The sequence below is a fragment of the Eretmochelys imbricata genome, chromosome 3, assembly GCF_965152235.1.
Source record: "Eretmochelys imbricata isolate rEreImb1 chromosome 3, rEreImb1.hap1, whole genome shotgun sequence".
NCBI lineage: Eukaryota > Metazoa > Chordata > Testudines > Cheloniidae > Eretmochelys > Eretmochelys imbricata.
The window spans coordinates 10712425-10725266 of NC_135574.1; the positions used below are offsets into that span (position 1 = coordinate 10712425).

The following is a 12842-nucleotide window of genomic DNA, read 5'->3' on the forward strand; positions in this document are numbered from 1 at the left end:
CTCCCAGCAGCCTCTGAGTTTTGTGTTCCAGATTCCAATCACCACCTGGACTTTTAGCAGGGATTTGGTTAGCCCCCCACAATTGCAAGCTTGGTTTTCAGCCTGTGATCAGTCACAAACTCTCCTATGATTTCACCTTCTTTTTGTACTCCCTGTTTAAAAACCTCTCTCATATGTTGTTACATGGAGTGCAGTACTCCTCAGTCTGCAATACAGGTTCACAGTGAGCTTTCTCGGAGTTAACTGACAACTCTTACATACAATTTTGCATCAGAACCTGCTCTGGAGGAATAAGGCTACTTTCTGAAGGTCTTCCTTTTCACAGGGACCCACTGCTCACAGACACAGAGTGCAGCGCTGCTGAAATCTCTTCCAGTTGTCTTCCCTATTTCCAGAGTTTTCTCTCTGGTGGAGTCTTTAGCTGCTCTGTTCGTCAACTCAGGTTATTATATTTAATTTCTATGTACTCCTGGTTCCATGTTCGTCCGTAGTTCTACAGAGACACAGGTTCAATTCCCTGTTCCAGCCCAGACTTCCTGGACAAGTTTGAAACTGTTCCAGCTGCTTCTGCATAACAGCACATGGGCTTCTGCTGAGACTTCCTGACTCTGAAGCTAAGTCACTTGAAGGTATAGTTCCCAATACTCATGATAGGCTGCGTGTGAACCAGAATAGAGGGCCTGGGATGGGAAGTGGACTGGACTAGATGACCTCTCAAGGTCCCTTCCAGTCCTATGATTCTATGGTAAGTGTGGGTGGGGGGACCAATGGACTATGTGGGGGGGCAGGGGAGGGGGGACAGAATTGAGGGGGAAAAGAGTTTTGGAGAAGTGGGAGAGCTGATGGGATATGAGGATGTATTGATGTGGGTGGGTTGTTCATGGTCAATGAGCGCTGCAGAGGCAGTGCCTACGGGTGAGGGCAGAGCGCGGAGTGACCTGGCTGCACCTCCGCCCAGGAGCTGGAGTGACATGCTGGCTGCTTCTGGGAGCCACCTGAGGTAAGCACCACCCAGAGCCTGCACCCCAAACACTCTCCCACACCCCAACCCCCTGCTCGAGCCCTGAGCCCGCTGCAGCACCCAAACTCCCTCCCAGAGCCCGCACCCCCTCCTGCACTCCAAACCCCTCATCCCCAGTCCCACCCCAGAGGCTGCACCCCCAGCCGGAGTCCTCACCCCCGCACTCCAAACCCCTGCCCCAGCCCAAAGCTCCTTCCTTCACCCCAAACGCCTCCTCCCCGGCCCCACCCCAGAGTCCACACCACAGCTGGAGTCCTCCCCCTTCCTGCTGCACCTTAACCACCTGCTCCCAGTCTGGAGCCCTCTCCCGCACCCTAAACCCCTCATTTCTGGCCCCACCCACAGCCCGCACCCCCAGCCGGAGCCCAGAGTCCCACTCCCGCACCCCAACCCCCTGACACAGCCCGGTGAAAGTGAGTGAGGGTGAGGGAGAGTAAGCGATGGAGGGAGGGGGATGGAACCAGCCAGAGGTGGGGCCTCGCAGAAGGCGCGGGGCAGGGGTATTGGGTTTTGTGCGATTAGAAAGTTGGCAACCCTACCACTACTCAGCTCCAGCTTTCGGCCTGATGGCCAGGGGCCTGGCCTGAGGGGGAAGAGGAGGAGCAGGAGGCTCCTGCATGTGTCCCATTTTTGCATTTTGAAAAGGTGGGAAAGGCAAAAACCTGCAACAGCAAAGGAGGGAGGAAGTATGGGGGTGGGAGTACATCAGAGCGTGGAGGGGAAGTGGCTAGAGCTAAGTTCAGGGAGGGGCAGGAAGACAGCCCTGTCCTTCCTCTTCACCTGCCCACTGGCTAGCAGAGCTGTGACAGGCAAGTGCCTCTTTAAAGGCAGTGGGAGTGGGTAAGCTTCCTGGCACGCTGATTGCTCTGGGAGGCCTTGTTCTTGTCACACTTGGTAAGGCAACTCCCATCTTTTCATGTATTTATACCTGCTCCTGTATTTTCCACTCCATACATCTGATGAAGTGGGTTCTAGCCCATGAAAGCTTACACCCAGATAAATTTGTTAGCCTCTAAGGTGCCACAAGGACTCCTCAGTGGTTTCTGGACCTCCCCTGGGGCAGTGCCGCTCTGCAGAGCCCCCAACATGGGCCAATGCTTCACAGGCACAATCAAAGCCTAGAGGCAGAGTTGCCGACGCATCTCATGGTTGCTGGCAGGCTTCTTAAAACCCGAGGGATGTGACTGCATGAGACTCTCTTCAGGAATTTGTTTATTACTCTGTGTTTGCACTTCAGTCTAGTGCCCTTTGGCACTACCCTAAGAAACATCATCACCCTGATCATGATCATAATAATTCTGAAGTGCAAATATCCGGTTTAATTTTTAAATAAACATGTATGTTTCTAGCCCTCACAATTGCACAGAAAAACTTGAAAACAAGAACCTGAGAGGCTCAGAAACCAGAAGACAAAGACCCCAACGCTTTTTTCTACCTCTCACGATGTTTCAGCTAATTCCATGATTTTCTGGAGCATCAGGATCTGACTCCCCTCTGCCCCCCTGAAATATGCAGACCAAAAGCAGGGCCCAATTAGTAACTCTGGGCTCGATTGCTCTGGAGAGCTGTAATTAGGTATTTGACTGAGTGGGTCTGAGAAATGATTTACACTTGGGTGCAAAGCTCCCAGAGGGTGGGGTGTGTGAAACTGGCAGGAGGGAGAGATCAGACAGTGGCAGTCCTGGGGTGGGGTCAGGCGTGGGACAGAGCGGAGGCTGGGATTAGCAGTGAGTATCAGTGATGGATTTTCTCACTGGGGACCTGAGGCTCTTCTTGCCTTCACTGCGTGCGACATCACCAAATTGAAGACCATTAAAAAGAAAGAACCTTGGTTTTTAAGACCCCAGGCTGCTTGGCCAGTAATAGATGCAGCCCTGCTGTCAGCTGAGGAAAGCCCAAATGCGGGGTGTGGTTTGTATGACAAAGACCCAACAGGAGGGACATGCTTGAAACTCCCAGCGTTGTGGGATTTCTTCCTACAGGGATAATAATGCTCTCACCTCAGTGCTGGGGGGCTCTATGTCTGGTGTGAATTGGTCTCAGCAGTGAAAATGAGGAGTATTAGATTTTTGGGGAATGTAGGGAGTTTTGGGGGTGAGATGAGTGCTGCCCCTTGAAACCAGGTCTGTGGGAGGGATAAACGCAACGGTTGAGAATGATATAAAGCAAACAAACCTGTTTTCTGATCTCTCCTCTCATGCGTTGTCTGGCTATGGTTATAGTAGTTCAGGGGTTCTCAAACTGGGGGTCAGAACCCCTCAGGGGGTCGCAAGGTTATTACATGGGGGGTTGCGAGCTGTCAGCCTCCACTCCAAACCCTGCTTTGCCTCCAGCATTTATCATTGTGTTAAATATATAAAAAGAGTTTTTAATTTAGAAGGGGGGTGGTATGTGAAAGGGGTCACCAGCACGAAAGTTTGAGAACCATTGCATTAGTTTGTTCAGAATCACGTGGCACTAACTTTATTTTATAATTTAATCTGGAGGGAGGCCGCATGTCCTCATGCTTAGAGCAGGGAACGGGTGGGTCAAGACTCCTGGGTCCTATTTCTCATTCTGCCAACTCTCACTGATGTCCCAGGATCAAGCCCTCACTGACTCCTTTTAAGTGACAGAAGCAGGGACTATTCACACTGTGCAGTTCTGCAAACAAGGCCGTGGTTTTGCTTCCTTGCTGTTACTGTTCAGATGGGCTGCACAATCCACTCCTCTGACTTATGGACTGTCTCATGCCAATGAATTTTAAGGGAGAAATAGAGGATAGTTTTGGAGGGTGGAGCGGATGGCTCTAGGGGACTGGGAATGAAGTATAGGGCACTTCGCTTCTAGTTTCCCGGCTTGAGCTTGCTGACTGGAAGCTGTTACCATCTGCTGGCTGTTTGATGGTCTCAGCACAGTTCCCCCATCACAAAGTATTAAATGGGGGGCATGCCCAATGGCATCCCAAGGTGAGGGAACAGGGAGGCAGGGACATTATAGCAGGGAAACCAGGACTGTATTTTTTTTATAATGACCATGCGGAGTTGAGGATCAAAGCCTCCTCCATTGAATCTAATGGGAGAGCATAAGCTTAAGCCAGAGTATTGCTGCTTGTCGCCTTGAGAAACACAGGCCAGGCTCAGCCCACTGCAGACTTTCCTGTTGCAGCTGGAGTTTGAGTGGGGAAAGGGAAATGATCTGAGTGTTTCTGTAACCCTTCCCATATGGGCGAGGACCATGATCACAGAAGATGAGAGGACCAGGGACAATGGCCTGTTTATGTGCAACCGCATTTCCCTAAGCAATCACTGAGTTTATGCATCTCAGCTCTAGGGTGCCCTGCATGAGACCCCCAGCGTGTACACCTGCAGCTCCCATTGACCAGCCAGAGATGCCAGAAGGCCCGTCTGTGAAGAGGTTCCAGTTGCTGACTGCTCCTTTTGTGGGGCAGGTAGTGGCCAAGGTGGGAGGAAGCAGCAGGCAGAGAAACCTGAAGGATCTGAAAGCAAAGAGGCTCCAGGACTCTCAGGTGAGCTATGCTAAAAGGCAGCCTTGTCTGGACATGTCAGTCCTGCCTCACAAACCTCCCTTTCCTTGCCCTAACTGCACGGCTGGTGCTGCAAAGGTGCAGGGTGTTGGCATATGGGCAAACCTACAGTAACATCAGGGTAGCCTCTCATGCTCAGTGTGGAACATGTCCCTAGTTTGCAGCTCTAAACAGGTGCTGTATAGACAGGCTTAGGCACAACCCACATGGCTACAGGACTAATGTGAAGGCACCTTCAGCTGTGAACAGTGGCCACTCTATATCGAGAAGGTTGAGCTCAGGGTCAGAATTACAGAAAGGGAGGGACATGGGGGAGCCAGGGTTTGCACAGGGAAAATACCCAGAATGCTTTGCTTTTTTACTGTTCATAACCCAGAATAAATTAACTTCCTAGATGAATTTAAGTCAACAGGGCTTCACTGTCAAGGGCCAAAGCATCATTGAATGCCATGCAGAGGCCCACCAAATAATCACAGACTCATAGACTTTAAGGCCAGAAGGGACCATCATGGTCATCTAGTCTGACCTCCTGCACATCACAGAACCTCACTCACGCACTCCTATAACAGACCCCTAACCTGAGTTACTGAAGTTCTCAAATCTTGATTTAAAGATGTCAAGTTATGGAAAATCCACCATTTACACTAGTTTAAACCTGCAAGTAACCCATGCCCCATGCTGCAGAGGAAGGCAACCCCCTCCCCTTCTGTTTGCCAGTCTGACTCAGGGGAAAATTCCTTTCATGAGTCCAAATATGGTGATCAGTTGGACCCTGAGCATAACTCAGAGCCCTCCCCATCTAGTGTCCCATCACTGGCTGTTGGGGATATTTGCTACGAGCAATCACTGATCAGCTACATGCTGTGGTAGGCAACCTCATCGACTGATGTGTGTTGTGACAACCTGACCCGTGATGGGTACACTCTGAAGTTGTTGGCTCTGTTATACTGTCTCCGTTCTCTCTCCTACCCTCGGTTGCTGAGATGGAAAGTGTCACTCTTTCCTTCTACCTCCCTCTTTGCTGAAAAGGAAAGGGGAGCAGGGGGAATTCTAGTGGTTCACCAGTTGTTTTTTTTTCCCTCCCTTGTACCTTCCCCAAGCCCCAGAGGTGAGGGGTGGAAATGCAACTCCCCCCAGTGAGTGTGCTCAGCTCTGCCTGGTATGTATCCAGCAGCAGGCGATTACTCTTGTGATCTGTGCTCCACCCAAACCTGAGGCCAAGCGAGCTGACCTGGACCAGGCCTGCAAGAGCTAAATTCAGAGTACGTCTGCATTGCCATAAAACCACCGCCACCCGCCGCAGTGAGACCGGGTTGACCGACGCGGGCTCGCACGTTTGGGCTAAAAGTAGCAGTGTAGATCATGCCGCTCAGACTGCAGCCCAGGCTCTGAAACCTGGCGAAGGGGTGGGTTTTAGAACCCAGGCTCAGCCCAAGCGGGAACGACTACACTGCTATTGTTAGCCCCATAGCACGAGCCCTGCGAGACCGACTCAGTTGACATGGGCTCCGGCATGGTGCTGCAGGTTTTCCTTTTCGTTGGCAGTGTAGACGTACCCATAGATGACTGTACTTGACAAGCAGCTTGAAAGCTACAAGCTGAGCACTGGTGCATTAAACAGGGATGAGATTTCAGTGCAATATTTAACTCTGGCCACTGTGTTCCTCTCAGGGCCAGGCCATGGGCAGCTGGGTGAGCCCTGGTCAGTTGGCAAGTTGCAATCAGGAGACAAGTAGTAGGGTCAGGAGCGAGCCGGGTCAGAATGCCAAGAAGTCAGGGTTGGGCACCCAGCTGTAGACGGCGGGTAGATACTCTAGCAGGGTCAGAGTCCAGCCAGGTCAGGATACCAGGAAGTCGGGGTCAGGCGCCAGGTTACAGACTGCGGTCAAATAGCAAAGTCAAAGACAAACCAGGGTCAGAAGGCAGACTCCTGGGTCTTTTGCAGGCAAGTTGGTAGGCAGTGTTATTGTCCAGGCAGCTCGTCATGCTAACTTCCGGGTTTAAATACTGGTATTGGCCAGTCAGTGGGCTGTGAGGGGCCACCACTCGGGCTTTGCTGGGTGATACTTCCTGTCAAGCCTAGCTTCACAGTGTTCTCCAGTGGGAGCCCAGCCTGTGGCAACGTTGACACATCAGAGGTCCAGAACCACCCCCATGGCCCCAGGTTCTATCTGGACAGGTTCTTACAGTCCCAGATCTTCCATGGGAGACTCTGAAGCAGGATTAGAAACCAGGCATTCTGGGCAAAATCACTGAAGTCTGCTGCCCATTCCGGCAGTCTCCCTGGAACGCTAACAGATATGTACAGGTGCATGAGTCTTCATTGGCTTGGCTGGACATTCCTTCCATCAGCTGCGGGTGGCTCCTCTCCTCAGCTCAGACTAGCAGAACTGACCCAGTCTAGCAATTGCTGCAGCCAGTTCAGTGTTAATGAAGTCCCTGAACAACCCCCCACCACCTTTGTATCCTCTTACAAACAATTAAGGAACACACAAACCTTCAGAGATTTCCCTGCTTACATTTATACGCTACTCTAAGTTCAGGACTTGACCTAAAGAAATTGTCACACATTTAAATTCATGCTGCCAGGAATGTAGACCAAAGCCCACAATGAATATTCACATTACTTCCAGCATGGCTTGGGGATAGGGATTCTATCCCATCCTGGCCAGGTCCCTTAGTAACCAAAATTAACTTTCACTTGGCAGCTGTTTGATGGTTTAAGCCCGTGAGATTAGTTTGGCCTCAGCCCATTTTGCAGTAAATAAGGATAAGGGGAACAGAGAGGAGACCTTTCCTCACAGCCGAGTGGAAGAGGGGAACTGCTGGAGAACCATTAGGTCATCAGAGTCTATGTCATCCATTGTTATGTCAACACAACTTCACAACTCACAGACGCCGACTTTCAGCTTTCCCCAGTGGTGCTCCACCCGCACTCCGCCCCAAACCCCTGCCCCACCCCTTTCCCAAGGCACCCCGCTCGCTCTGCCCCCTCCCCTGAGCACACCCTGCCCTTGCTCCGCCTCTTCCCGGCCCCGCTCCTCCTCCTCCTCCTCCCCCCAGCGCCTCCCGCCTGTCATCGAACAGCTGATTCGTGGCGGTAGGGAGGAGCTGAGGGGGAGGAGCTGATTGGCGGGGCCCACTGAACAGCTGATCAGCGGGTGGCTAATGGGTGCTGAGCACCCTCTATTTTTTTCCCATGGCTGCTCCAGTCCTGGAGGCAACGTCACTGCTTCCATTGTGTCTGCATTAGGCTTCCTAGGGTAGCTGATCCAAGCTGAGGGACCTCTTCAGCTTTTAAAAGAGCTACCTGTCATGTTCTTCTTGCACACAGCAGGCTGCAGGTCTGCTTTTAGTAGGTCAGGCTTCTGTGTCAGATCTAGACTGACTACAGAGCTTACTTCTCAGAGAGATACACACCAGAGGTGCTCACTATAAAAGATCCTTTAGTGCTTTCCCAGGTATGGCTTGGGTTAGCATAAACACAAATTGAATCTATTTCCCCATGTTAAGTACCCTCACACCTTCTTGTCAACTGTCTGAAATGGGCCATCTTGATTATCACTACAAAAGTTTTTTTTTCTCCTGCTGATAATAGCTCATCTTAATTAATTAGCCTCTTAGAGTTGGTATGGGTACTTCCACCTTTTCATGTTCTCCGTATGTATATATATCTTCTTACTATATGTTCCATTATATGCATCCGATGAAGTGGGCTGTAGCCCACGAAAGCTTATGCTCAAATAAATTTTTGAGTCTCTAAGGTGCCACAAGTACTCCTGTTCATAAATAAGGTATGTTACATACACCACCACCTAGTGACAGGTTTCAGAGTAACAGCCGTGTTAGTCTGTATTCGCAAAAAGAAAAGGAGGACTTGTGGCACCTTAGAGACTAACCAATTTATTTGAGCATAAGCTTTTGTGAGCTACAGCTCACTTCATCGGATGCATACTGTGGAAAGTGTAGAAGATCTTAGAACAATGCTTCCTCAGCTCTCGTCCCCTAACGCCCCTACTCTACTTGTGCTATATTGATGACATCTTCATCATCTGGACCCATGGAAAAGAAGCCCTTGAGGAATTCCACCATGATTTCAACAATTTCCATCCCACCATCAACCTCAGCCTGGTCCAGTCCACACAAGAGATCCACTTCCTGGACACTACAGTGCTAATAAACGATGGTCACATAAACACCACCCTATACCGGAAACCTACTGACCGCTATTCCTACCTACATGCCTCCAGCTTTCACCCTGACCACACCACACGATCCATCATCTATAGCCAAGCTCTGCGATACAACCGCATTTGCTCCAACCCCTCAGACAGAGACAAACACCTACAAGATCTCTATCAAGCATTCTTACAACTACAATACCCACCTGCGGAAGTGAAGAAACAGATTGATAGAGCCAGAAGAGTTCCCAGAAGTCACCTACTACAGGACAGGCCTAATAAAGAAAATAACAGAACGCCACTAGCCGTCACCTTCAGCCCCCAACTAAAACCCCTCCAACGCATTATTAAGGATCTACAACCTATCCTGAAGGATGACCCAACACTCTCACAAATCCTGGGAGACAGGCCAGTCCTTGCCTACAGACAGCCCCCCAACCTGAAGCAAATACTCACCAGCAACCACATACCACACAACAGAACCACTAACCCAGGAACCTATCCTTGCAACAGAGCCCGTTACCAACTGTGCCCACATATCTATTCAGGGGACGCCATCACAGGGCCTAATAATATCAGCCACACTATCAGAGGCTCGTTCACCTGCACATCCACCAATGTGATATATGCCATCATGTGCCAGCAATGCCCCTCTGCCATGTACATTGGTCAAACTGGACAGTCTCTACGTAAAAGAATAAATGGACACAAATCAGATGTCAAGAATTATAACATTCATAAACCAGTCAGAGAACACTTCAATCTCTTTGGTCACGCGATTACAGACATGAAAGTTGCAGTTCTTCAACAAAAAAACTTCAAATCCAGACTCCAGCGAGAAACTGTTGAATTGGAATTCATTTGCAAATTGGATACAATTAACTTAGGCTTGAATAGAGACTGGGAGTGGCTAAGTCATTATGCAAGGTAACCTATTTCCCCTTGTTTTTTCCTAACCTCCCCCCGCCCCCAATGTTCTTGTTAAACCCTGGATTTGTGCTGGAAATGGCCCACCTTGATTATCATACATATTTTAAGGAGAGTGATCACTTTAGATAAGCTATTGCCAGCAGGAGAGTGGGGTGGGGGGAGGTATTTTTTCATGCTTTGTGTGTATAAAAGATCTTCTACACTTTCCACTGTATGCATCCGATGAAGTGAGCTGTAGCTCACGAAAGCTCATGCTCAAATAAATTGGTTAGTCTCTAAGGTGCCACAAGTACTCCTTTTCTTTTCACCACCTAGTGGCTGATCTGTACAATACAGTTTGGTATTCATTACACTACGTGACGGGTATGCACTGATGCTCATCATGGCTGTATTGACACTTTAGTTAGACTGGCAAAGAGAACAAGACTTCATGGGATGTGGGTCCCTGCTCTAATGTAGCTAGCTCATATCTCCCAGAGAGTCCTCCAGTTCCCTCATGTTAACTGCACGCCCTTCACTTTGAACCTCGCCTTTAGGCGCTGAGGGTTACTTCCCTTAAATTGTTCATCGTTTGCAAATGAATAAGTCCTCAAATGCTTCCTTTGACTTTTATTTTTAGGCTTCTGGAAAGAATTTATTCCTGGCATTTGGTGCCTCTCTGGAAGCATGGACCGTGGGTGGAAGCCCATCTCTAACCATCCGAGGAAAGGCTGACAACGGGGCATGCTCCCTTTCCCTTGCTCAGGAAGGACAGGAGGAGGATGTCTCTCAGCTAAGCCCCAAAGAACACAGTATGCAGAGGAAGCAGGAAACTGAACGCTCAGTGCCTGATGCCTCAGATGCAGCAGGGGACACTTGGAAATGGCTGCGCTTCCATTTTGGCTTGTTTGGCAGCATCCGGGCTAATGAGTTCTCGAGAGCTAATAAGGCAAACAAAAGAGGGGACTGGAAGGATCCTGTGCCCAGGTATTGACTGAATCCTTTGTCATGGCAAACGCCATTCTCTTTCTTCTCCCCTTGCCCGCCTCCCACCCCCAATGCCCAGTTTCTAAAGAGGCAAAAGAGGCTTCGTTATTGCTTGCTTGTTTAATGTTTCAAAATGACAGTCCTGGGCATTGCATGTGTTGGTTCCTGCAGAATGTTCCCATGAAACTGGCAGGTTTCTCAAGCTAAGAAACAATAAGACAAGCTATACTTAAATATGAATAGGATGTAATCTCCCCGGTAACCAACATCAGAAGATCTGCCCCAGGAGATGCTGACTAAATCCACATGACTGCAAATCAGGAAAGACAAGGCTCCTTTTCCCAGTCAACCCACCCCCGGTTCTCCTCCTCTGCAACATTCTAGGTATTTTTCTGGTCACTACAGTTTATTGTCCCATCTCGCTCTGAATGCAGTGTTGTGTCTGGAGTTGTAGATATGGGAAAACACAGCAGTGCTTACAAGGGGGTTCAATCCTGCCAAGTGCTGAATGCCCTCAACTCCCATTGATTTCAGAGGCTGGGGTACAAAGGCTGAGCAATTGACCCTGCTAGCAAATATATAGTGCTTTCCCCTTCTCTTCCACCATTTCTCCACCTGGTTCCTACTGTTTTCCTTGATCCCCTTCCTCCCATCTCTACACGCCCATTCGGCTAGATTGGAACATGATTGTTCTTGTAATGTTTCTGGATTGACACTGCAAAGCCAGGATTTTCTCACTCTAATTTCCATCCTGTTTATTGTAGGTTGGTTCTGCACTTCAACAGCGGTGGCTTCCTCGTCTTTTACAACTGCCAGATCCACTGGTGCACCTCTCCCGCTGTGGAACCTGCTTCTGACATCCTGTCTCCCGAGTTCCACCGGGGGCAGGCCTTGGCAGCCCTTCGCCAGCCGATGCCCATCTGCTACACCCTTCTGGACCAGAGATATTTCTCCGGTCTGGGTATGTTCCACCAGAGAGGGGAATACCCTCCAGGAATAGTGATATTTTGGCCCAGTTAGAGATGGGTCTCAGATTTATTAGCTGCAAACCCCGCATGTTAAATGTTAGCTTTAGACATGGCTTCTTATTCTTGATATTTTCTGATATCTCAGCTCTTTATGAAAACAAACCTGTTAGGACTTAATTTTCATGAGTGCCAACTTTAATGGGAGCTGTAATTGCTCAGCGCCTCTGGAAATCAGGCTCTTAAATTTCATAATCCCCCAGAGAGGTAGATGAGTATTAGTATTATCCTCTGTACAGACAGAGAATCAGAGGCAAAGCGAGGTTACCTGACTTCCCCAAAGCCACAGGGGGAGTTGGTATCATAGGCACAAAGAGAGGACAACAACTTCTTCCTCCTAGACAAGCACTCAGACCACTAAACTGTGCCTTCTATTCATGTGATCGGTTCTCACTGTTGCACCTGTGTTTACGAACTTCTCTTCTTGCCCCATGTTCCAGGGAACATCATTAAGAATGAGATCTTGTATTTGGCAAGGATCCACCCATTATCGCAAGGCTCACTCTTGACTCTCTCAGATCTTGAATCCTTGCTGGATCATGCCGTTCAGTTCAGCACAGACTGGTTGCATAAGAAGCTGGCTGGAAAAGGATTACACTACCAGATCTACCTGAAAGAAAAATGTCCTCTTGGGCATGAGGTGATGCAGGGAACTTTTGGGCCCCAAGATGGGTTTAAGAGGCTTAGCTGGTGGTGTGCTCAGTGCCAGCCTCGAGTACCTCCTGAAGGGAATGACCCCAAATCGCTTAAACACTGAGTGAACAAATATGCCAGCCTTAATGTGGATTATGAACACACTCTCCTGTTTTGCAGCACGTTGCCTTCTGGTCTTTTTGTGACATGCCGTCCGTTGTACTGAGCAGAAATCACTTATCCCGAAAGGCAAAATGTGGAGAGAAAATAGAGCTTCGTTAAAAAGAGAGGGGATGTTTTTGTGACGCTCCCAAGTCCATATTGCATTATGAAGAGAAATGAAGCAAACGGTAGTAGGTGTAAATCTCCCCCAGAAGTTAGGAGTTGTAGCCACTGAAATATTTGGCAACTTCAGATTTGCTGATGTAAAAAGTTTAATATGTTCAATTTTTCTTCTGCCAGTGAAGCTGTATAAATAACGTCAGGGTGATTGTCTTGTTTGTTTGACTATTTTACAAACCTCTGGCCAAACCAATTGGCTGGGAAGAGTAAGTCAGGGG

General features: G+C 49.2%; 1 protein-coding gene across 1 annotated transcript; it reads left to right on the top strand.

Moving 5' to 3' along the window:
* The first annotated feature begins 617 nt into the window (after positions 1-617).
* NEIL2 (nei like DNA glycosylase 2) lies at positions 618-12406 on the top strand. The gene is made up of 5 exons (XM_077811510.1): positions 618-629; positions 4328-4529; positions 10278-10624; positions 11389-11585; positions 12090-12406. Exons 2-5 carry the CDS (start codon positions 4344-4346, stop codon positions 12404-12406), a joined length of 1047 nt encoding a protein of 348 aa, XP_077667636.1. The 5' UTR covers positions 618-629; positions 4328-4343.
* Positions 12407-12842: the final 436 nt, after the last annotated feature.

Bases quoted from the DNA above. Each gene is read 5' to 3' on its own strand.
- NEIL2 (XM_077811510.1), top strand. From the start codon at position 4,344: ATGAGACCCCCAGCGTGTACACCTGCAGCTCCCATTGACCAGCCAGAG. The intron at 4,530-10,277 runs GTGAGCTATGCT...TTTTATTTTTAG, and splicing joins AGAGGCTCCAGGACTCTCAG to GCTTCTGGAAAGAATTTATT. The intron at 11,586-12,089 runs GTATGTTCCACC...CCCATGTTCCAG, and splicing joins GAGATATTTCTCCGGTCTGG to GGAACATCATTAAGAATGAG.